Raw genomic sequence first — 25,478 nt, 5'->3', positions numbered from 1 at the left:
TACCTACATTGGTCCGGGTGGTTTTTGAAACAAGAGGAAAAAATTCCCTAGCAAGAAACCAAGAGGAAAACATGTTCCTCCAAGGAGAAGAGGAGGTGGTAGTGGGAATGCGGAGCACATTGCGTAGGTCAGTGATAGGCTGTCTTCTGGGCCAAAGGCACCCGTGGGACTGAGAGACTTAATGACAGGAAGCTGCTTTATTTGTTTGACTTTTAGCCAGATGGGGTGGTAAGCAGCCCAGCTGACATCATTCGGTGAAGTGACATGGTTTGCTCTGCTCCCTTTCTCCATGCAAGGTACCCTGTCAGTGAGCATTCCTGTAAAACAGACAAGAGAAGCTGGTCAGAAAGAGTTGGGGATGATTCATTGCAGGGAATGTATGCACAAGCACAAGCTTGGGAACGCAGCGTAAAACTGTCCTATGTAAGGACACCAGTTTCACTGCTTCATCCTCAGGTATGTCTGCCTGATACTACCAGGACTGAGAGTATATGGTGAAGTCAGCAAAGCCTCCTTTGCAGCAAGATTCATGAAAGCATATTAGAACATGGAGGAATTCTCCTTAAAACAAGCTAGGGAGAGATACAATCATCATTAATACTTTTTGCTTCCCTCCTTTTAGTCTAGCAGATCAAAAGTGAGTAATAATCTCTTGCAGTTATCCAGTGCTCTTCACCTACGGATCTCAAAGTACTTTACAAAAGTATATGTATCATTATCTCCATTAAACAGACAGAAGGACTGAGCCATGGAGGATATTCGATTTGCCCAGGATTCCACAGTGCTAGGAATAATGGTAGCATTGGGAAGACAGCACATAGCTACTAACTCTCACTTGCTTGTTTTAACTATCAGTAGAACCTCAGAGTTATGAACACTAGAGTTACGAACTGACCAGTCAACCACACACCTCATTTGGAACCAGAAGTATGCAATCAGGCAGTAGCAGAAAAAAAAAGCAAATACAACACAGCACTGTGTTAAATGAAAACTAAAAAAAATAAAAGGAAAGTTTAAAAAAACTTGACAAGATAAGGAAACTGTTTCTGTGCTTATTTCATTTAAATTAAGATGGTCAAAAGCAGCATTTGTCTTCTGCATAGTAAAGTTTCAAAGCTGTATTAAGTTAATGTTCAACTATAAACTTTTGAAAGAACAACCATAATGTTTTGTTCAGAGTTCTGAACAACCTCCATTTCTGTAACTATGAGGTTAGACTGTATTACTGATTGTCTCCCAGTAACTAGCCCTCCTCCCCGTTTTTAAGCTATCACAGTTTAAAAAAATTGGAGAACTGGACCCAGCAGTGATATGTGAACAACTCACCCTGTACACCAGTGTTAGAGTTTGGTTGTTTATTCATGTAATTAGGCTTACTGTGCACTTGTACTCTAAGCACATTAGAGGTTTTTAAAACACACACCTTAATAAAGAATATTAGAGCAAGTTTAACAAATCTACACCACGCCCAGAAAACCTTCTCATCACAGCCCTGCCTCCATCATACCCTGCATGACAGACTTCTCGATGACTCCCTCTCCCTCCTCACTCACTCTTCACAGAGGAGTGTCTGGCCATGTGTCCTAAAGATCAGCAACTCCAAGCTCTGGTGAACAGGAAGAAGAGAGGGCCAGAGCCCAGGCTCCTCACCTAGAATGCCCTTCTGCCAACCTCTTCAGTTATGCTATTATATAAATAGGGCTGACTCAAGAAAATGCATGGCCTCTTGCAAAGCCATGTGATTGCTCTGAGCTGAAAGACCCAAGATGCAGTGTGATACTTTCTCTGCCCCAGCTAACCCCAACCCATGCAAATCCCATGCCATCTGAGGATGAAATGGGTTCATTTCCATGAGAGTAGCATGGAGACATGGAATAGGGGAGCAGGCAGTATATGCAGAAGTGCAGAACTAGTGTTTATGGAGGGAATTAGCGGAACAGTGGGTCAAGATTACATATCAAATGAAAGAGCAGGGAGCAGTTATGTATCCCAGTGTTGCACGGGGAGATACCTCCCATTTTCCAAGGGGCTTCAATTATCATCACCGAGATCGCTAGCTGCTGCTCATTCTCCCAACCATGTGGCATTTAAACATGCATATTAAAACTCATCCTCGCTGCAGTGTCCCTATGACCTGTGCAGCTCTGCTGGCACCATTCTCTGTGCTAGCCCTGAATTTACTTTATGGTTCTTCCATGCTTTGCCATGAGGACAACAGAAATTCTGCATGGGACATGAGTTCAGAGACATAGGGTATCAGAAATTCACACTGCAGGTAAAGGAACAACAATGCGGATTGAGGAGGAAAATGTTGCCCAATGCACAAATGGAGACGGATAATATGTTTCAGGATTTCCCTCTAAGGTTTTAGAGAATAATGGAGTCCAAGCCATAAGATGGTCTCAGTGTGCACCCAAAGCACAGGGACTGTTTTACAGAATTAAGAAAATACATATTAGCGCAGTGGTCCCCAACCTTTTCGTCTGGCAGGAGCCAGACGAAGGACCATGGCAGCGGTGGAGCATCCGCCGAAATGCCGCCGAATTTCGGCAGCGACGCCTCTCAATGATGTCACTTGTCGGTGGCAAGCGGCGCCATCGAGAGGCGTCGCTGATGAAATACCGCAGAAATTCGGGGGCGACGCCTCTCGATGACGCCGCTTGCTGCTGACAAGTGACATCATCGAGAGGTGTTGCAGCCGAAATCCCACAGAAATTTGGCAGCATTTCGGCGGATGCTCCACCGCCGGCCAGGATGCGGGCGCATTTAGATGCCACCGTGGGCGTGATGGTGCCCGTGAGCACCGCGTTGGGGACTACTGCATTAGCTTATTTACTTTTATAATCTTTGAGATGAAGTTACAGGTAAGGAATAGGCATGCAGGAGAGGTAGAAGATAAAATTCCTTGCATAATACTGTAACTCACACTAGCACAGTGAGGAGTTTGTCCCTTCTAGGAGCCAGCCCACATAAGAGGTTTATGGATCAACTACTGCCTCTAATTAATGAAGCTGCAGCCCTTTACCTCAAGCAGTAGAGGCTCATGCTTTGAGCACTGAAGGTCCTCCTGGGTTCATACCCTGCTGTCAGCCTAAGCAGAGTCAGTTACAATAGTATTTGTGATTATCTTAGACACTTGAGCCGCGAGCTCTGTAGTATAAAACACTACACACCTATACATATAGCGAGAGGGTATAAAACACTAAAGGAAAACAATTTTTGCCATTCTTACTTTTTTCAGTCTTCAACTCCAACCGCAGCATCAAATTGTTCAGAAACAATATGGTGACTGAGAATTAGGCTTAGTCCCGGGTGATCATTGATGTGGGCTGGCGGGGCTTTCCAGCTTTTAACACAGTACTTAATTCAACCAAGCAATGAACATGAAAGCTGTGATGCGCCAGAAGACGCCTGGTTCATAAATGGCCCCAGAGCGAAGGCAAGCCCATAATTTTCTCAAGGAGGCTCTGCTGAGGTCATAAACCACAAGAGTGCAGCTGAAGCAGGCATGGGAGCATGTTCAGCCCTGTAAACAAGCTGGGGTCATCTGTTATTTGTAATAGCTCAGTGCTTTTTAGCAACTCTTTGAGTAGTTCAAGCTTTACCATTAAAACCTTCCCCTTTGAACAGTGAGTGATTTATCTTTCCTCTCCATGAAATTACAGAAAAGGCACCACATCACTACAGCCGGGGGAAGCATTTCTGCACACAGAGCTTTGACATTTTATTTCAGAGGGGACCCAAATCCAGAGAGAAAGTCAGCTGGGCTCAAATTCAGAGTTCCTTACACAGTTCTTACCACGACAAACTCCCATTAACTTCAAAGGGATTTTTTTTTCATTCACATCCTGCAGGCTCTGGGTCTTTTGTTAATAATGGGGCAGATATGCAGCCCTAGGCCTCCCACCCGGCAGTTGGAGCTGTAACCTGTACAGACCTTAAAAATCCAAACAGGCATGCCTGGGACTTACTCTGTGTGGCCAAGCAAGAGCTAGAAACAGTATTGTCCTAAGGGAACTGTGTTACTGAATTGTCATAAAGATACATTGGAGTTCACATGTAGATAATGCAATGGTCGCTGTCAACTAGAGTGACCAGATGTCCCGATTTTATAGGGACAATCCCGATTTTGGGGGATTTTTGTTATATAGGCACCTATTACCCCCGCCCCATCCCAATTTTTCACACTTGTTATCTGATCATCCTACTGTCAACTTTATATTTAGGGAAGAACTTTCTGGGAGAAACTGGGAAAGAGCTGTTAGCTATTGCTTCTCTGTATAAGATCTGTGCCTATTCCTAGAAAAGCCTTCAGTCAACTTGCACCAGGTTAAACTAGGTCTAACTCTGGATCCTCTTCTCTAAGCTAATTTAGTCTATCCATCTAGACTAGGGTATACTATTAAATTAGCCACTGGAATTAATAAATACTGACCATCTGACAGGGCTATTAGCCTGATCCTTGTCAGGTGATTAGAGCCAGGAAATACAGCTGAGACTTTTACTAGTATTCGTGTATGTCACAAATCAACTAAATCACTGGCAAAAATGGAGCAAATAACACCCACAGACTCCCTCGGGCTGGACAGGAACTTAGTAGTTAACCGGAGATGGTTGTTGCAGTGCTTCCAAATTTACCAGAGAGCAAGTCCTATGGAAGAGCAATGGGAGAGAAATCCCACCCACAAGTAGCAGCCGAGCTGGCAGGTGAGACCATTGGCCACTCTTAACAGCACTCCTGGGCTTCACACCTTTCATACAGGAACGACAATCCAAGTATAAGGAGGAAAAATTCCTATCAAACAAAAAAGGGAAAGGAAGAGCAGATAAAACCAGGGACACACAGGTACAGGAGAGGGAAGAAAAAAATAGAATCTTTAGTCAAAAAAGTTACACATGTTGCTCTGTGAAAAGAAAAAAGGCTGGGGGCAGGTGAAGGATGAACAACAGCATCTTGCTCTGAGCCCCTCACCCCACCCAAATAAAGGAGAGTTGAGATGGAGGCTCCTTTCTTTTCTACATTGAGTCAGCTCATGTGCTGAATTGCACCTCAGTGCTGAACAACGATTTGCTACCATGGGAATTTTGTGGGTCTTTGGCACCTCTGAAAAGCAAGCTGAACATCCAAAAATGGAGGTACTCAAAATCTGTGGCAACTTTTGAAAATTTGTCTGCCTAGCAATAGCATTTTTTACTCTTTTTTATTGCTTTGGTTTTTGCTCTGATCCGGTTCTAAGGAGCAGCTGTGACTACTGCAGCACAAAGACAGATAGGACCACACTGTACGGATGTTATAGACATGGCTCCCAGCTCCAGGTGAGGTAAGGGAACATAAGGAGAGGATAAATGGAATCTCTTCTCCCCCTTATATCCTAAACGCACGTGGCCCCGAGCACAATGGGACCTTCATAAATATTGAGCCCTGAATGCATATGTAGCTTTCCTTCAAAGCCAATGAGAACAGATTCACATGTGTGCATAAGTGAGCAGAAATTAGCCGTGTTTGGTTCCATGGAGTGGGGATTGGGTATGGTGTGACTGTCACCCTATAACATGTAAAGGGTCAGCTTTAGGTTATTATTTTTTAATCTGTTCCACATCCATGGGGCAGGGCATTTCTGCTCCCTATTTAGGACTGCATTTTGTTTTCCAGAACTGCTGTGATTTGGATCCATTGGGCAGTCTCTGCCCTAGCAGGGAGCAATTATTTTTTAAACTTTAAACATTTTTAACATCAGTGATCAGCTTCTTGCCTGATCTTGCTGAAGTGCATTTCTTTTCACTTTTGCGCTCCCTCATGGTTTTGTGTTATTAAGATCAGGAGGGCAGACACACAGATTTCTACCAAGATTCTTAGATTGCAAGGGCATTTACAATTATTGTGATCATCTAGTCTAAACTCCTGTATAACACAGGCCTTTGAACTTCCCCAAAATAACTCCTAAAGCAGATCTTTTAGAAAAACACCCAATCCTGATTTTAAAATCGTCAGTGATGGAGAATCCACCACGATACTTGATAAATTGTTCCAATGGTTAATTACTCTGACCGTTAAAGAATTATAGTCTTACTTCCTGTCTGAATTTGTCTAGTTCCAACTTCTAGACTGTAAACAAGTTACCTCTTAGCCCTCTCTTCGTTAAGCTAACTAGATCGAGCTCTTTGAGTCTATCGCCATAAAGCAGGTTTTCTAATCCTTTAATCACTCTTGTGGCTCTTCTCTGAACTCTCTCCAATTTATCAACATCCTTCCTGAATTCTGGTCACCAGATCTGAACTCAGTAATCCAGCAGCAGGTGCACCAGTGCCAAATACAGAGGTAGAATGACTTCTCTACCCTATTCAAGATTCCCATTTATGCATTCAAGGACTACATTTGTCCTGTTGACCACAGTGTCACACTGAGAGCTCATGTTCAGCTGAGTATCCACCAAGACTCCCAGATCTTTTTCACAGTCACTGCTTCCCAGGATGGAGCCCCCCATTGCATAAGTACATTCTTTGTTGCTCGATTTATACATTTCCATTTGCCATATTAAAATGCATCTTGCTTGCTTGCTCCCAGCTTACCAAACCATCCAGATTGCTCTTTATCAGTGACCTGTTCTCTAAATTATTTACCATTCCTCCAATTTTTGTGTCACCTGCAAACTTTATCAGTGATGATTTTATTTTTTCTTCGAAGTCATTAACAAAAATGTTAAATGTCATAGGGCCAAGAACTGATCCTCACAGGACCTCACTGGAAACCTACTTGTTCAATGATGATTTCCACTTTACAATTATATGTTGAGACCTATCATTTACCCATCTTTCAATCCAGTTAATGTGTGCCATGTTTGTTTATATCTTTCTCGTTTTTTAAATCAAAATGGCAAGCAGTACCAAGTTAAATGCCCTACAGACATCTATTATACAACTCTATCAACCAAATTTGTAAGCTCATCAAAAAAAGATATCAAGTTAGTTTGACAGGATCTATTTTCTGTAAACCCATGTTGATTGGCATTCATTATATTACCCTCTTTAATTCTTTATTAATCAAGTCTCATATCAGCTGCTCCGTTACATTTCCTGGGATCAATGTCAACCTCACAGGCCTGTAATTATCTAGGTCATCATGTTTACCCTTTTTAAACAGTGGCACAACATTAACTTCCAGTCTTCTGGAACTTCCCCAGAGTTCCAAGATTTACTGAAAATTAACATTAATGGTCCAGTGAACTCATCAGCCAGCTTTTTTTCACATTCTGGATGCAAGTTATCTAGACCTGCTGATTTAAAAATGTCTAATTTTAGTAGCTTCTGTTTAACGTCCTTCTGAGATACTAGCAGAATGGAGTGTTATATGATATGAGCACATCATCAATTTTTTTCCCAAATACAGAACAAAAATATTTATTGAACACTTCTGCATTTTCTGCATTATTATTGATAATTCTATCATTTTCCCATGGACCAACATTATTGTTAGGATTTTTTTTTTTCCTAATAGACTTAAAAAACTCCTTACTGTCCTTAACTCTGCTGGCCATAGATTTCTTCTTGTGTCCCTTTGCTTCCCTTATTCAATTTTCTACAATTCCTAATTTCTGATTTATATTTATATTCATTACTACCTACTTCTATCAATGCTGATGAACTATGGCTAGTTCAAAAATTATTGTTGCTTATGTCTGATGTCCCTCCCTCACCCCCGCACCTCGCCCTTACAGTTGTTGTTCATTCCTTGGTGCACTACTAGAGTAAAATTCATCCCATTCCCGTGTCTCATTCAAATCCTTAAAACTGAGTTTCACAGTGTTTAGGGTCCTGCATCAGTTTTTTGTGCTGAGGCAAATCCACTCCACATAACAATTGTGTTCCTACCCTCTCACATTAATAACCCTGTCTCCTACAAACAAGCAAAATCTTTTCCCCTTAGCCAATTCTCATTTAATACAATTTTTGTGTAATTTCACACACATTTTAAAGTCTTTCAGATTTTAACACTCTGCAGATCATGATCAAAATAATGAAGCTTCACAACATTTTCAGTTTTACTTTTAAAAAATCAGCATTTGTGGCCTCCCCAATCCCCATGGCACCATCTCCCACTGATATCACTGAAAAGGGAGCCCACTGGTTTATACTCTGGTGACACTGAGGGACACATAAGCCAGTATGCATAAATGCTAGGCCATGGTATGAGCAGAGGGACTCTGCACTTCTAATCTCCACTCTAAGACTGATTCATTCTGGGGCTTACAGCAAATCACTTAACCTGTCTGGGACAGGCTCTGTTCTTGTTTACACTGAGGTTGTTTGATGTCACAGCACTAAAGCAAGGCTGCCAAGAGTCATGGTTCTATCGCAACCCTGCCACATTTGGCAGCAATGTGGAGCATTCCCCCAGCTCTGCTGAAACCTTATGGGTTGAGCAGGACTGGCCTGTTATTGCCAGTTTTGGCCTCCAGGAGTTGCTGTGCGCCAGGGTTGAGCACTCTGACTCTGCCTCTTCTCAGGCTGTATTCCCTGCTGGTGGCAAGTGGAAAAGGAGCAAGGAGGAGCAGCTGGCAGCAGCGGTGAGAAGAGGCAGCAGCAGGCAGAAGGTGAGGAGGAGAGGCTAGGGAGTGCCCCAGCTGCCCCACAACCTGTGCTCAGGGATGGATGTGTTGACCGTAAATTGAAGTTTAGGGTCATATGTAAATTATTTGCAAATACGTTTAGCTGCCTCTAGTTCATTTACATAAAATATACATAGAGTGGCACAGAAGCTGGTATCTGGGAGTGAAGTCAGTCAAGATACAACAATGTAAATGAGTTCAGAATCTGCCCATCTGCTTCAGATTCCCTGTCCGTAAAATGTGGGCAACAATCCTGAGCTATCTGGCTGGGCTGTTGTGAGGGTTCCTTAGTTAATGCTTGAAAAGTCCTATGGAAGTGTTCCAGGTTTGTTGACTTTTTTACTGCTTCCATACAAATGTTACCATTTTTTACTCCATTTACACAAATTATATGATCTTGGGTTATATTAAAAGAGACATTTTAAAAAACTAACGTTTTGGATTTCTTAATATTAAATACGCAAATCAAATTACAGCAGCCACAACAAAGACTTGTAGATCCTAATCCTGCCAGCTCTTGCCACCCTGAAGCCAATGGGACTACCTGTCTGTCTAAGGCCTACTCCCACAGGCATGTGTTTGCGGAATGAGCCCCATTGTAGTCAAGACCCTGAGGCTGCAACTAGGGGGCCTGATTCTGATCTCTCTCTAGTTTTACACTGACTTTAGTGGAGTTTTTCCTGATTTATACCAATATAAGTGCCTGGTCTGTCTCCCACTAGTGTCGGTAAAGCTCTGATTCATTTCAGTCATGCAGGATCAAATCCTGAGAACAGAATTAAACTCATTGAGTTTAATGGGTGCAGGATAGGGTCTCAAAAAGTGGCCAAAGAGTCTTGCAGATTATGTTAGAGGAGGGAATAACAATCAAGAATGTACGGAGCAAATAACTTATAGCTGGAACATTTCACAGGTGCCGTGCCAGCGGCCTTAGAGTGTCCCTTGTGATTATTGGTAATAGTTTAAACTAGCAGTAATTGTTGCAGAGTTTGCCATTGTTTAAATTTTTCTACAAATATAGAGACAATATTTTTATTGCTGGTTCAGCAGTAATTGGTAAACTACTGCCGTATCATGCAAAGTTTGCATCTTAATTGCACGCAGAAAGTTGGGAAGAGCATTCAAGTCTGTAGTCACCTTATCATGTATCTCTTTTTCTGTATTAGTATTCGGACATCACTAGATTACCGAATTCCTGTGGGAAAGGGGGTTTTGGATAAAGTACTTAAAAAGTGGATCATAAAAGAGTATAAATATTTGAAGCATGAGCATGCAACAAATCATAATAATATAAAGATTTACAGTTAGCCACAAGGGCTCCAAATAAATAGCTGAAAATTGCTTTAAACATAGGTTTAAAATATCAATAGGTTGTTGATGGGCTGCAGAACTTTGCAAAGAAATCTGAACCAGATAGTTGTTTCCTTCTACGCCACCCAATTTCCACAACTTTAAAAAAAATGTGCTTCCACAGAGGATGATTATATTACACAGTTTGAATGTCCAAAACAAGGACTGGAAGATGGGGCTGGGGGTGTTCTTCCAACAAATGCAGTTCAGCCACTTTGCGTCTAGATAATGTGTTATTGTAGGTTGGCTCGAATTTAAGACAGTAACATTTTAGAAACACTTGGAAAACTAAGCCAGCTGCAGGAAGGATATTATTACAAATTGAGACACATGTTGTACAGGAATACCATTCTTTTCAAATACCAAAACTATGTCTGGGGAAGCAAATCCATGCAAATGAGACCAAGATGGGCCCTACTCTTGTAAACTGCTGAGCACCCTCAACTCTCCCAGGAGGCAGTGGGAGTTGAGGGTGCTCAGTCTCTCGCAGGATGGGGTCCATAGATTTAATACACTTTTTTTTGGAAGCAAATGTTTTATATTTGCTGGCTCTGTACCAATTCCATGTTTACTTGATTTATTCCTTTCATGGGATCAGCAAATACACTCCCAACCCCAAGTTCTTTTCAGGTGGGTATAGCATAGTTCATTATAAAAAGAACACAAATGACCTGATGTACAATGAGGAGCACAACTGAGTAGCAAGGCTTCAATCTGGTAAAGCAGTTAAGAATGTGTTTAACTTTAATGCTTTGCTGGATGGGGCCTAACAATAGACAAGGTGAGTCACCTGGCAGTTTAGATGTAAATGGGACTCTGTCACAATTAGTTCAACACCTTCCAGGTCAGGAATCTGGGAAGACATTATTGCTACTTCACATGAATCTTCTACCTGCTTTTTATGTGCATTTGCATTTTAAAATGGATTTTCCTAAATCCTAGCGCTCCCTGTTTAATTATGTCCATCTCTTCCCTAACTATTTCTTCTGGTTTTCAACCCAAGTTCTGGATTTTTGGGAGGCTAATGTGAGGTCTTAGGGCCAGCTCTCCCCGTAGGTCAGAACTTCTGATGGACATTTTCAATAGTTGTTTTAGTCTCCCCCTGCATATGAAGGCAATAATAACTTCATAATTTCTGATGATGTTTCTTAAGAGCCTTCAGTTGTTGTGGTAAAAGATCCATAAATGTATTGCAGAACAGCTGCCTGTCTGATTTCTGCATTTGAGCATGATCTGTGATTTTTTCCAGACTTTTCCTGTGATACAGAAACCTTGTGTTCAAATAGTACAAGAGTAAATGACAAAATGAAGAGCTTGATTCTCCTTTCATAACCATTTTACACCAACTCCACTGAATGGAATTGATGTAATTGATGTAAGCAGGAGGATAATCACGTCCTAAATGTCTCAAAATGTTTATTTCTTTGGGGCCTGATAGCAGAATCATTTATGCAAGTAACCCCATTCCTTACAATTCATCTGGATGAGGCCTACTCACATGAGCACGGGTTTGCAGGATCAAGTCATTGGTTTTCTCTTTCCTAAAAAAAGTATGGATTTTCTTTTCTTTCCATGGGATGCCCACGTTTCACATGTGGTGCATAGGGGATCATATTAGCTTAGTGCGTGCTTTGGATGTGGTGTTTGTTTTGTTTTTTTAAAATAAGCTCCTTCTCACAAGTCACAGAGGACAATTACATCTGTAGCGGCCAAAGCAGTCTTTGGGGTGTCCCCATTGAAGTCAGTGATCTCAGTCATGAAATATTTGAAGATCACAAGTGGCCTTAAATCTCAATGGTCCAGAACCTCTGCCTGCGTTAATTGTTCTAGCTCACTAAGAGCGATGACAGTTTACACCAGCTGAGGAGCTGTAATTTGTATGAAAGGAGGTGCAGGTGCTCAGCACCTTTGGAAATCAGGTCATTTTTATGTAGGTGGCTAAATATGGATTCAAGAGCATGGTTTTATGTTTGAAAATTGTGGCCTATGGCAATCGATTCTGTGGAAGAGTAAAAGGACCAGATCCTCAGCTGGTATAAATCAGCACAGGTCCTTTGACTTTAATAGATCTGTGCCGATCTACAACAGAGGGTACGTCCAGACTACCCGCCGTATCGATGGGTAGTGATCGATTTATCAGGGATCGATATATCGCGTCTCATCTAGATGTGATATATCGATCCCCGAACGCACTCCCCATCGACTCCGGAACACCACCAGAGAGAGCGGCGATAGTGGAGTCGACAGGGGAGCCGCGGATGTTGATCCCGCACCGTGAGGACAGACGGTAAGTCAGAATAAGATACTTCAACTTCAGCTACAGTATTCCTGTAGCTGAAGTTGCGTATGTTACATCGACCAGCCCCCCTAGTGTAGACCAGGTCTGAGGGTCTGGACTGTGGTCTGCTACTTTACTCCCATGCAGGCTGAATTTGGTGCACGCAAAGCCTGACAGTCTAATCCCTGGTCTACAGTAAGTGGGGGATCGACCTAAGATATGCTCCCCCATCGATTCTGCTTCCGCCTCTCGCCATGGTGGAGTACAGGAGTCGACAGCAGAGCGATCAGGGATCGATTTATCACATCAAAAATCGATTCCCGATAGATATGGGATCGTACCCTAAGATGTGAGAACTGAAATCTAGTACCAAGTATGTCACCACTTAGAGAATTATTTCTCTGGGAAACTCTCCTTTAATTTAAAATATCTGAGTGCTGTCTGCCATCGTGATTCACAAATGTAAGATCACTGTTAGTATCAGGCATTTCTTGAGGGATGAACTTCAATTCCAGACAAACATCTACATGTTTGTAATGTGAACAGTCTGCCCCAGAACGACTGGCAAAAATCAGGTTCATAAGATGTCAGGTATAGGAGTTATTCTGGGAAAAGCTTTCGCCTGTGTTAAATACAGAGGGCCAGTTTCTAAACCAATGTAAATCACCCTAGCGCCACTGAAACAAGTGGAGATGCATCAGTTTACCCCAGCTGTGAATCTGGCCTATAGTGCTGTGTCAACAAAGATAACTGGCAGGAACCATGTAAATATATAAAATATGTTTTTGTTTAGACATGTAGGGCCCAATCCTATCATGGTCAGTGCACTGAGAGGAGAACAGGATGCTGGTAGATACACAGAATTGCTACAGTGAGGGCATCACAGAAACTGTCAGACAGAAGAAAGGTTAATAGATATGTTCTCTGCCTCAGAAATCCCACCTCCCACAGCAGGATTTCTTGTGCTGGGCCAGTGGGGGGTGAAGGGATTTTACAATGGGATACATATGATTTCGGCCCTGAAAAGAAGCATTCTACACCATGAGTGTCATTATGACCACAACATATGCACTAGCCAGCTGCAGGACTAAGCATATGACCTACTCAGCAGACTGTGAGTGCATGGGGACATGGTGCATGGGCCAGTGCAGTAGTTGGCCTGTTCTTAGCTTTTCCTGTAGAGCTACAAAGCGATTCTGCTCACAGAGAGTAAGAAGCCCCCACCTTAGCTTCCCCCACTTCCTGCACCTGTGCGCGCGCGTGCACACACACACACGCGCGCACACACACACACATGCACACACACACACACACACACAAACACGAAGGTAGGAGCTGGTTCTGAGTGTAGCCATGTGTGCCATTTAATTTTAGCCAAATGTTCTGTAGCATTTTAACTTGTTCACCTTAAAAACTACTTACACTGAAACTGTAGTGTTAAAATGATGCTGCCTGGATGTCCTATGTGCATATGGCCAACACCAACACTGCTAATTTTAGAAAGCTCACGCCAGTCAAATTGAAACAATTACACCCAGCAAGATATTCCTCTCACAAGCTGCATGCCTTTCTTGCACTGTGGAGCTGGCACTGAGGTTTTTTAGCTGGTTGCTTGAATTGCATCAAGCTAGACCAGCTTGACAGTCTACATCCTGATGGAGAGGCTAAACTTTAACATGGAGGATAAAGTTGCTGATTAGCATTTCCAATAATCAAGTAATTGGTACATTATATAATCTAGAGTCTTGCCCCAAAAGGTCACACTTGCACTGATTCCTTTTCACAGCCATCCATGTTGCTATTCCTCAGATTCTGTCTGCCTGCCCAGAACTCTAGCATGAATGGATCTGGATCATTTCCATCAATAAATACAATTTGATAGGAAACTAAATTCAGGAAAAGTTACATATTAGGTCACATATGTTCAGATTTCCCAATTAGGGGAGCCAGAGGGAGAGAGAACTTTCAGGATCGTTTCTTCTAACAAGTTAATGAGATTCTGGGACCAGCATAATAATTAAACTGCCAGGGCTCAGGTCATCAAAAATAAGGGACCAAATCCTCCCGTGTTGCTTATTCCTGCACGGGGACCGGGAAACTGAGTGTGTTCATCTGTACGTGTGGCATTTCCTCATTCCATTGCCAGGGGAGGCGGGGGTTTATCTCTACCCTCACCATGGAACAGGTAAGGGGGTTAGGCAAAAGAGCTTGTGGCTAGGGTCATCAGCACAGAGACCATGTGCCTCAGAATTGCCTTCTGTTCACACCCACAGACAGCTATCAGAAAAACGCTCGAGAAGTTGGTTGCAAATATATTTGGGGCCTGTCTTCCTTTTAAATCCAACAGTGCTATTCAAGTTAAACCACAGACATGGAAGCAGCATCCTCCAGGCCTTTGCTAGCATGCCTTCTGGAGGAGCTGAACTGCCATGGCCTCCCACTGTCATCTGTTGCTGGGGAGTCGGGATTCATAGTGAGAAAGAAGAATTAAGCTAAAGGTTATTGTATCAACAGTAACATATGCAGTGATTGCCCATGGGGCATGGGGTTGGAGGCTGGGCAGCAATGTTTTGTATCTCCATGCTCAACCACTCTGTACCCACAGAAGATCACCCCTGTGGAATGTTCACAGAGGGGCTTCTTGACATTGGAGACAGGGGGAGGAAGAAGGGGGGAGAATGGGACTGGGGAGCTACCACAGACCTGACATCACCCCATGTGGGATTGCTGTCTTTTTATTTGCAGTGGCAAAGGAGAGTTAGCCCCATTATTGGGTTCTATGTGATGCGAAATATTCAAATAATCTCAAACCTAGTATCAGGTTTGTGTGTTTTAGCACCCACTGGCATTTCACAGAGACCATGGCGTCATTTGGCGGGAGGTGACTATTCACATCATTTTCTTCTATAGGGTGTTTGGGGCTATGTTCTTTCGTTGGAAATACATAAAGATTCTGCCTTTGCATTTCTTTTGTGCAAATTTTTTTTTAAGTCACTGAAAACCTACCAGTAAAATAAGTGACAAAAACAACGAAACAAAGAAATACCAAATTATATATACACATCTTTGTGAACAAGAAAATGATTATTCATTCTGTAATTGAACTGATAGTTTTCAATGCTAGACATGCTGATGCTTGATGAATTTAAGAAGTGGAGGAAACAACAACTGACTCATGAACCATCCTTTTTTTGTCTTTTGGGTGCTGTCTGTCTGAGCTCAGGTTGTCCAGTTTCTGTGTGGAATATTATATGCAAAGGTATGTCACATACAATAGTGTCAGCACCACAAACAGATAAACATCTGAATGAAGCCAGAGCTTTCTGAGCTTAGAGTGCCGTAGTCTGACTGATGTTAAACTAAAGTGAATTGAGCTTAGGTATAAACATGGTATAGACATTGTGGATTGAGGTAAATGGGATTAATGCAAACAGGCATGGGTTAGTCTGATAATAATTAATAGGGAGATAGTCAAACAGCAGTGTTCCCTGTAGATCAAAGCACTGTTCCGATATAAAGCACAGTTGTGTGTATGATTATACAGTTTGGCTTGAACAGTATTTACTATGATATGAGCTCTGAGCATAGCACAGGAGTGTTTGCAGCAAAGATCTTGATGCTTTAATAGCAAGGTAATATAATATGCATATTGCAAGGTCCATTTGTTTTCCCTAGCTGTGAGGGACTGAAAGATCTTAAATATGTTTTCAGCTTCTGAGTTATTATATATGTTAATTATTGGTCCAAGAAACTTTCAGGTGTAGTCTATTTAATAAGTGTATTTTTAAATGTCAGTGTGTGCCTGGAGCATAGGATAGGGGTTCAATTTCACTGAATGAGTGTAGACATTAAAATAAGTAAATAAGTACTCTGTGTGAGCAAAGGGAGAGCTGATTCTGTATTCAAAGGTGTAAGAGCAAGAACAGTAAATACAGTGGTCCTCATATTAAAAGTTAGCATTTTTCACATCACAATGTCTGTGATTGTGCACTTATTCTCTATTATTAGCATAGAGGAATATTGCAGTATCCCAGGTACCACAACATGTTAATTGTTAATGGATACTGAGCTGTTAATGGCAACTTCTGTGAGTCACTATTGTACTACAATGGACAGCACAAAATATGATTTACTGGAGGTTATGGAATACTCTACAGATTGTAATAAAATTTGGCATGTCACCAACCCATATCCGGCAAGTCATCAGTATTTGATTTCTGAATGGGTTCTTGTAACACTCACCGCTCCTTTTTTTCCTTAAAGAACCTCTCCAATCTCATGTATCTAAGGGAAATGCAATCACATTTGTGCACGCACGGCTGAAGCAAGAATAGACATATATTAAAGTATTAATTTTATAAAGGTACTGTTTTGTCACCAGGACTCAGTGAATTGAGGGGTTGAAGGGAATGGGTTGCAGAACTTTTTTGCCTCTGGATCGCTGTTTCACCTCGGGAGGGTGAAATTATTATTTACTATTTATATTGTAGTAGAGCCCTCTGGCCTCAGTCAGGGACCATAATAAAAAATATAAATTTGAAAAAAAAGCGCTAAAATGCTTCTAGAAGTGAGAGAGATGGACTGAGACAGGCATCTGGGCTTAAGGGAGCAGAGTTCCACATGGGGGAAGGGAGCAGAGATCCACGGGGGGGAGGGATAGCTCAGTGATTTGAGCATTGGCCTGCTAAACCCAGGGTTGAGTTCAATCCTTGAGGGGGCCACTTAGGGATTTGGAGCAAAATCAGTACTTGGACCTGCTGGTGAAGGCAGGGGGCTGGACTCAATGACCTTTCAGGGTCCCATCCAGCTCTATGAGAAAGGTATATCTCCATATATTTATTTTTTATCCTAAAGCCCACCAGGACATAAATATCACTGGCTATTAACCTGAGACAAGATGGTAAGATCCCCAACGGGAGATGGTGTCTAAGCACAGACACCCACTGGAGCAAATCTCAAGAAAGAACTCTGGACCACAGCCAGGGCCTACATGGCTTTTAACTCCAACAGTGCCAGCCTGAAGTCAGTGTATTACTCTGAATGCAGGTTGGAGTAATATGATTGTGGTTAACCAAAACAATGAGTAATCATGCACTGAACTAGCAGCAAGCAGTGGAGTTGGTCTGCTCTGCTGAGGGGGAATGACGATAATTAAACACTGTGGTCATGAGGACATGACTTACTGGTATCCAGCTGGGTTAAATATTTAAAACCAGATTGACTGCTCAGACCTAGAAGTTGTGATAGGCAGAGATCCACTAGTTCAGACATACACAACACAAGAACTTCACAGCCAGCACCATAACGGAATGTTCTGTGAGCACAAAGCTGAAGAGACTGCCGATGGGGTGGAGGATTGACAGATACAAAGATGATACAAGACAAAGACAATATTAAAAACATAAATAATAATATTTTCTCTTTTTTTGTTAATAAATTGGAATCTCTATCTTTGTTTTACAAAAGCCATATCCATATGAGTTTGACTTATACCTGAAAACACTGATATTCATTCTATTCACACAGAAGGCAGTAGTGGTTACACAAACCTTTACTTATTCTGATTTCGAATTCGGAGACACCTCCTTTTCAATGGTGGCTCCAGATCCTCTGGCCCTGTGCTGAGTATTGGTGTTGAGATTATACATGGTGCTATAGCAGTCTTTTCTGCTGGTTTTGGCACAGGCTGGATCACACAACCTGTCTTGGGCAGCATCCGCAAAGCATACGCATGGTCCTCATCTGCAGGGTTGTTAAGGTTGGGGTCTTGCTTGTCTCCCAAAGTGAGGGGCTCTTCCCCAATCTTCTTGCCAGCCTCTCCTTCTAGGTGGCAGTTTGATGCACAGTTGTTCTCCTTAACAGATTCCAACTCACTCACTGCTGGCTCTTCTTGTGGTTGAGGCTTTTTCTGCTCTGGGGATTGTTCTGAGTTCTTAGAACCCTCTGTGCTCTTTGTGCCATTCACAATGACATTGCAAACTGCTGCACTAGTTTCTAGTCCTGAAGTGCCAGAGGCCAGTGAGACAGGACCACAGTGAGCTGGGTCGCTGCAAGGTAACATTTTTGTTTCAATTGGGCTGCAACTGTCCCTGCAGTGGTTGCAGTTCCTTTTATCTGAGCTACTAAAAGCCAAATTTACAACACTGTTAGGTTCACGTTCAACTTTAACTTGAGCATGTAAAGCCCTGTGGATAACATTGTGTAGCCTAGACCTGTGCCCTACAGTTAGGTCTATCACACCATCCTGTGGACCCTGTAGTACACTAGAAAAACTAAATTTACTGTTCATTGGACTACTAGGTCTGACAGTCAAATCAACAACTTCATTTCGACAATGCTCCTGAACCACTTGAGCTTGATTTAAGGACTGGCCTGAACAGCTAGGTGACGAGTCGGAGGATTTAGAAGGCCCTTGCTTTGAATCTCTAGGGGACGTAGAATTATTTGTTGGCTTTGCCCCGGCTGCATCACTGGAGGTACTTGGAATGAAGTTTTCACCATTGCTGGAGAAGCCATTGGGGGGCTTGGAATCATTGATGTGAGGGATGGGAATGGGAATAGGGATAGGTACAGGCAAAGGAACAATGACAGGATATGGCACTAAGAGGGTTGGGGGTGGCACAAGTGGGGCAAGAGATGGCAATCCAAAGTTCATCATCTGTGGCATAGGCATAGGACCATTTGGCATCATGCTGACAGGGGGAAAGGGAAGGCTAGTTAAAGGAGCTCCTGGAGGAGGAGGCGGTAGTAACCCTGGGGGATTGCCAGGCATGGTAGGTGTTGTTGGCGGATGAATATGAGGTGATAGCATTGGCCTGTGCATGGGGCTGGAGGTGGGACCCATATTTCTGGGACCACCTGGTGGCGGACCAATTCCAGGAATCATTGGATTGGACAAAGGGCTGTTAGGATTCGAAGCATGATGAGGCGGCCCTCGAATAAATGGTGGACGGATTTGCTGCATAATTTGCTGTTCCATGAATATAGGCAGAGGAACTGGCCCCCGGTTTGTCATCACCATGGGAGGACTTCGAGGTGGGACACCAATTGGAGGCACAATGCTAGCAGGTGGCTGAACAGAAACTGGTGGAATATTTGGATTCTCATTGATAGGAATAGGTTTGGGAATTGGCGTGGGGATTTTAGTGACAGAGCAGTTGGCAGTGTCAGACGGAGAAGCAGTGGTAGACGCTGATGGTCCAGGGCCTTGAATTTGGCCAGCTGCAGACACTGGGGATGGGGCCTTTCTCCGAGCATCTGCTAGCGGTATATTCCAAGAATCTGGAGTCAGCAGCTGTACCCCAGTGCCTTCTGCTTTATTTTCGATTGGAGGATGTAATGTGCTGCACAGTCCAGCTGGAAGATTGGCCTGTGTCTCTTTGTAGAAAATGTCCATTTTGTACTGATTGAGACATTTTGCACTGCAGAACTGAAGCCTTCGTTCCCCGTCCCCAAAATCCAGATACTCTTTTGTGTGTCTTATGTGCTTACACCAGTCACATACCTACAACACAGTAACAAAATCAAAACAGGTAAGAAAAGTGATCTTCTCTTTTTGATGTAATTTTAATAGTCATTTTTCAGTGCTTTCTAAATATCTGATTTATTTCTCTAACCGGGACAAATTAGAAACATCGTGTGAAAATTACATTTTCTTTTTTTTACATCAGAATATAACTGAACTAAATGTCCCAAACTTTTATGGCCCTCCTATTCTTAAATTTGTCTTATACAGTACATTAAATATTATATATACATACTGTGGAGGAGACCTTCAGCTGCTGTAAATTGGCATAGCTTCACTGACTTCTTAGACATAGCTTCTATGACAACTTAAGCCAGCTGAAGATCTGCCTCTGTGTGTGTGTGTGCGCGCGCGCGCGCACGTGTGCTCATGCACGCATATGTGGCTATGTACCTACATGGTACATAACCTACGTGTTCTTTGACATGTTGAGTTGCTGCACAGTAAATACGATCAAGAAACAATTTGAAAAGGATCCCAGAAAGTGCCACAAAAATGACTGCAAACAATGTCTGCTAAGCTACAGCACTTTGTAAGATTTTACATTATTAACTGTGTTAGATAATAAGTTGGAAAGGGAGACGTATTTTAAATGGTATCAAAAAGCAAAAGCACCATACATCATTTGCTATGTGTTCCAAATAGAAACTTGGAAATAGTCATGAAATCTCTATAAGGTTCAGATATTCCCAACTTGTGATGTTTCGACAAGCTGGAATTATTTTCTGAGCTGTTTGCCCACTCTTGTTCACTAGTCACTTTGTGTAAAACTTCTTGGCAGACGAAGTCTTATTTAGCAACTTTTCAAATACTATAGCAAAAAGTTAGTATTACAAGCTCTTTTTTTTTTCATTTTATTCTTTTCTGCGCTATGACTGGTGTGATGAAGGCATTGCCAATTTTTTTTTTTTTTAAAGTAAGGCTGCAGAACTAATTAAACTGTGAAAGGCTTTCCCAGTTGTAAACCACTAGACACCAAAGTTCAAAAAATAGTCACTCTAGGCTTCAGAATCCATTACTTCAGAGAAATTATTGTGATTTCATTAACACATTAATTTTGCAACACCAACAGCTCTCACAGATGGTGAAGACATGATCTACAATTCAAATATGACTCTTGTTTGCACAAATGCCGTTCCTTCATATGGCATTTTAAACAAGAATTAATATGAGTAATCTTGCCATAGCTATAAACAGATAAACAGATGTCAGATTTTTCAGTGCCTTACTTTTTGACAGAATTTTACATACACAAGCCCTCCCACCATTTTTTGTCATTTACTTGAGTTCTCAAAATATTCCATACACAGATATTTTAGCGCTCTCTATAATCAGTACGCTGAGCCTCTGACCATGTCAGAATACAGTACTATATTGGGTGTATTCTTACTTTTCCAAACAGCTTTTTTAAGATGACTGTCTTTACATATATATATATTTATTAAAAAAAAAAGAAAAGAATATCACTGTGAAATGGCAGCTTTAAAAAGATAATTAATTTTAATAACTATTGGCCATATAAACAATTCAAAACAACATATGTCAGGCATTTGATTACTCATCTCATTTAACTCTCAGCTTTCTTTCAATATAAACAGTGGTGACATTTTAGAGTATTCATATATATATATATATACACACACACACACACATATACATACACACATCTACATACTATAGTATTTTTTTAACTATGCAGCTATTTGGTTATCTCTTTTTAGTCACCATTTTTCTCTCTCTCTTTCTCTCATGCACTCTCTCGCTCTCTTTTTATTCACTCATGAGGTTTTCATCCTGACTCAAAGATTTTAAAAGAATTAAACTAAATGATCCTTTGACTACTACTCACCTCTGAAGTCTAGAAATCAATAGGCCAGATGGTCAGCCAGTATAAACCAGTGTAGCTCTATAGAAGTCAAAAGTGTTACATTGATTTATACCATCTGAGGATCTGACCGTATTTTGCCCTCTTCACATTCCCACAGAGGATACCGGCAAAATGGGGCAATTTTCTGAAGCGGGAAGAAAGTTGGGCACAAACCACAACTTCCCCCTAGCTCCAGAAATCCCTTTTACTGAATGGGGAGCTGTGGTTATTGGGAAGGGGGTAGATAGCTGCCAAGAGAGAGCTGAGTGATGAACTCAACATAGGTCATTATCCCCATTTCCTCAGAGCAACTGGGATTCCTACAGTGTACTGATTGCTTCGCTGGGATGGGCGTTCCTCACCCCCAAACAGGAGTAGCTGCCATGGAAAAGCATATAAAAGCTAAGGGAACCATAGTGCCAAATGGGCAAATGGGGGCTGGGAAGTAGTGCCGAGTATTGGGGCTAAACCCTGTCCCCCATCAGGATGATCCAGTGAAACCCCACAAACTGAACCTGAGGCTTCTTTGGCCCTTACAGTTTTTCAGGAAGGAGAGAGGATTTGGCTCTGAGTCTGCACTTCAGTTAATAGGAGCTCTTCCTCAGTAACACCTGCAAGATTTGGCCCAAGGTAATTTTTGATGTAGAGTTAGCCAAAATAGTATTCACATTCCATGTATAGTATTAGGTGTAAAGGAGTAAGGTGCCTCCTTAATCTCCCAGGCAGGCTACACTTCCCATGGGCTACAGCTTGGGGAGGGCACTACTCCCTCTCCTGCACAGATAGCTGAGGAGAACATTGATTCTGTCTCTACTCTCAATGCACTTCTCAGCAGAGTTGAGCTAATGCAGAGGGATTGTAATCTGCTACCGATCTAGATCAGCAGTAGAATACTTCCTCCTCCACCCAATGGAGCAAGGGAGAAAACAGGACTCCACGTCACAGCTCCCTCTCTGATCTGCTCCTGGGATGGTGTAGCTATGTGCTGACCCTTATTCAGGGCATATTGTAAAGCAACAATCTACTCCTAAAGACTTCAAGACTGTAGGCAAAGAAATAATTGAGAAAAATATGAAAAGGTAAAAAAAAAGCTTATCTTTCTACTGAAGAGCTCAGTGGCTTTAGCTAAACAGATTAAAAGAAAAAATACATCAGAAAACTCCTGGCATCTTTCTAATCGTTTAATTTTATTGGTTATCAGTTGAAGAGTTCACTGAAATATGTCAGTGTTTTATTGCCGTATTGATTTGTTTGTCTTCAAAGGGTTCCTATAGCATCTGCAGTTAACAAATATTTTCTCTTCTCTGCTAAAATATTTAGAAATCCTGCTTAGAAATTTTCTACTGATTTCTCCTGTTTTCAATCACTCACTGAGGTATAAGAAATGCTCAAGCTACTCTGCCTCACTCACACATTGATCGCACCCCATTTAGTATATTTTATCATCAGATAAAATTAAAGGCACAAAAGTTAGGTGGAATATTTCTGTTCCTGTGAATGTTCTAAATAGACCAATGTCTCATAATTATCTAACTGATTTTATGCAACATCCCAAAGTGTTTAGGTTAAGGTAACTGATATCTGCCTATCTGAAATACTTTGTGGGGAGGGAGAAAAGTGTGTGTGACCTATTGGTAAAATTACATCCTAGAATATCATGCTAAAAATGGAGAAAAATAATCCTTCAAAGGGGGGGAAATTACTGGAGGAGAAAAATGTCACTTAAGAATTAATGCATCAAGTCTGTCTTACAGGATTGATCATTTAAGATGAGGTCAATGAATTTATGATACCAGTGGCTATATCACTCAGGGTAATAAAACAGAGCAATATCATTCATTTTACATCTAACTAATGACATGCTCAAAGTAATTGCAGATTTCTTCCAAGAGCCAGTGCTGATTACTTAAGATGTGATAGCTAGGTGAAACATATATATCTTTCAGTTCTATAAAATAACATTTTCCTACCTGTGAAATATACAGCAAGTGTCATTTTAACAAAAAGGAACTTGCATTATGGATTGATCCTCTGTGATAATTTTTACAAGCTGCTTGAAATCTGTGTGCCCTCTTTTCATTTTCTTTTTTTATTGCATTATCTTTTCCCTTTATTGCACAGTCAAGTGAGGAATTAAATTGCTACAGAATGTTTTTTAACAGCTGTGTGTAAAATGCTGTAATCCTTATGCAGGCGAGTAGTCCCACAGTCCTCCGTGGGATTGCTCATGTGATTTAATGCTGCAGGATCAAGTTCTTATGGCCTGATTCAATGCCCATGGAAGACAATGTAAAGACTCCCATTTACTTCCATGGGCTTTAGGTCAGGCCCTCAGTGCTAGCCTCTGCTTGCGATGAAATCAGTGGGAGTTCTGCCATTGATTTCAGTAGGGTCAGAAGCAGGGCCAGAAGCTGCACAGTAGCTGCACAGAGTTCTACAGATATAAAATTCAGTTTATCAGGCTAACATAAGGGAATGCAAAGCAAAATGCTAAAATGCTTATATATGTAACCTTTCCCAGCTAACCTCTACAAACCACCATTTCCAGGTGCATTTTCTATTTGCAAATTTCTAATAAAAAGGGATGTGAGGCCATCAAATTAGTGCCTAATGAATAATGTGTGATAATGAAAATTATGGTGATGAATAGTCTGATCTTACAAGGCGCTCACTGCCTCTTGAGTGCCTTCATCTCCCTTTAAATATCCTTCCAGCATCAATCCCTAGATCCAGTTAGAACATTTCATATCTCAAATGCCATAATATAAGACGTGAATGACAGAAAGATCAGAAATGAGATAAATGCATATCCCATTTGACTGTAACACAGCAACCCTCAGGAAGATTAAATTTACCTTACTGGGGCATGTCCAATTCTAAACAACAGAATGAACATTTCCTTTAGTACATTTAATGTACTTATATTTTAGTGGCAGGATGCCAATGTACTACTTATCAGCTCCAATGGCTTGATATCATTCAACCTTTTCCTGTGAAATGTGTGGCATTCTACACCACTAGACCACTCGGAAGACACTGCATCAGCAGAAATACTGCTCTCTCTTGGTATGGGAACATGGAAAAAAACAGAGCTGTGGGATCCTATAACTCTTTCCACCTTGTATTTCTCCAGAACAGAAAGAAAGCTCTTCATGTTGGCAGTCAAGCCTTTATTTTGACAGAAACATCCAAAGTGGAGTCCAACATTTGCCATGAGGTTACCCACACAAGCACAATGTACACATTCTGCTGCTCTTAAATGGATATGCTTATAGCCCTGGGCCCAGAATAATTAATATTTTAATCAGCTGCCAAATGCAGGAGTGAAGTTCATCCATTAGTGTAGCCCACCACTAACCTCTAGGCAATAACCTAGTATCAGACGCTGTTACATTAAGAAACACGTTTGCTAAAACTTCTCTGTCTGTGGAGATATTTGCATCAGCCTAAGAGAAATCACACATTAGTAAGACTCAAACAACACAGCCACAATTAAAAAGAGTATCCAGGCATTATCCCATGCTTCCACAGTATTTTGCATCAATGGCAGCTCCGTTGTAGAGCTTAGACAGAGAGAAGAAAGGGACCATAAGGGGAAAGATGATCTGCTTTTCTGCTTCTCCAAAACCAGACAATGGGTAACAAAATTTCCTTCCTTGGTCAGGGAAACACATACACTGATATCAGTGCGAGATTGTCTAAGTGAGGCCCTCAGGATTGCGCCTTTATCAAACATGGCAACAGCAAAAGGCTGCAGCCTGTCAAAGTATTTTGGAATAATATCACACATTTAACTACATTTACAGGTTACCTTGTGCTCCCCCTGTATCTCTGTTGTATGCAGCTAGGGTG

The 25,478-nt window shown here is 41.7% G+C and overlaps 1 protein-coding gene across 2 annotated transcripts in view; it reads right to left on the bottom strand.

Annotated features, from left to right (window-relative positions):
- Positions 1-233: 233 nt before the first annotated feature.
- Positions 234-25,478, bottom strand: part of SOBP (sine oculis binding protein homolog) — a 144,550-nt gene continuing 119,305 nt past the window's right edge. For both annotated transcript variants that reach the window (XM_030556061.1, XM_030556060.1), the window contains 2 exons: positions 17,784-19,738; positions 234-317 (listed from right to left, as the gene is read on the bottom strand). In XM_030556061.1, coding sequence (XP_030411921.1) covers positions 17,786-19,738 — 1,953 coding nt within the window. In that variant the 3' untranslated portion in view covers positions 234-317; positions 17,784-17,785. The remainder of the gene's footprint in view (positions 318-17,783; positions 19,739-25,478) is intronic.

The sequence above is a fragment of the Gopherus evgoodei genome, chromosome 3 (assembly GCF_007399415.2).
Source record: "Gopherus evgoodei ecotype Sinaloan lineage chromosome 3, rGopEvg1_v1.p, whole genome shotgun sequence".
Lineage (NCBI taxonomy): Eukaryota > Metazoa > Chordata > Testudines > Testudinidae > Gopherus > Gopherus evgoodei.
This window is presented reverse-complemented; position numbering and strand designations above follow the sequence as displayed.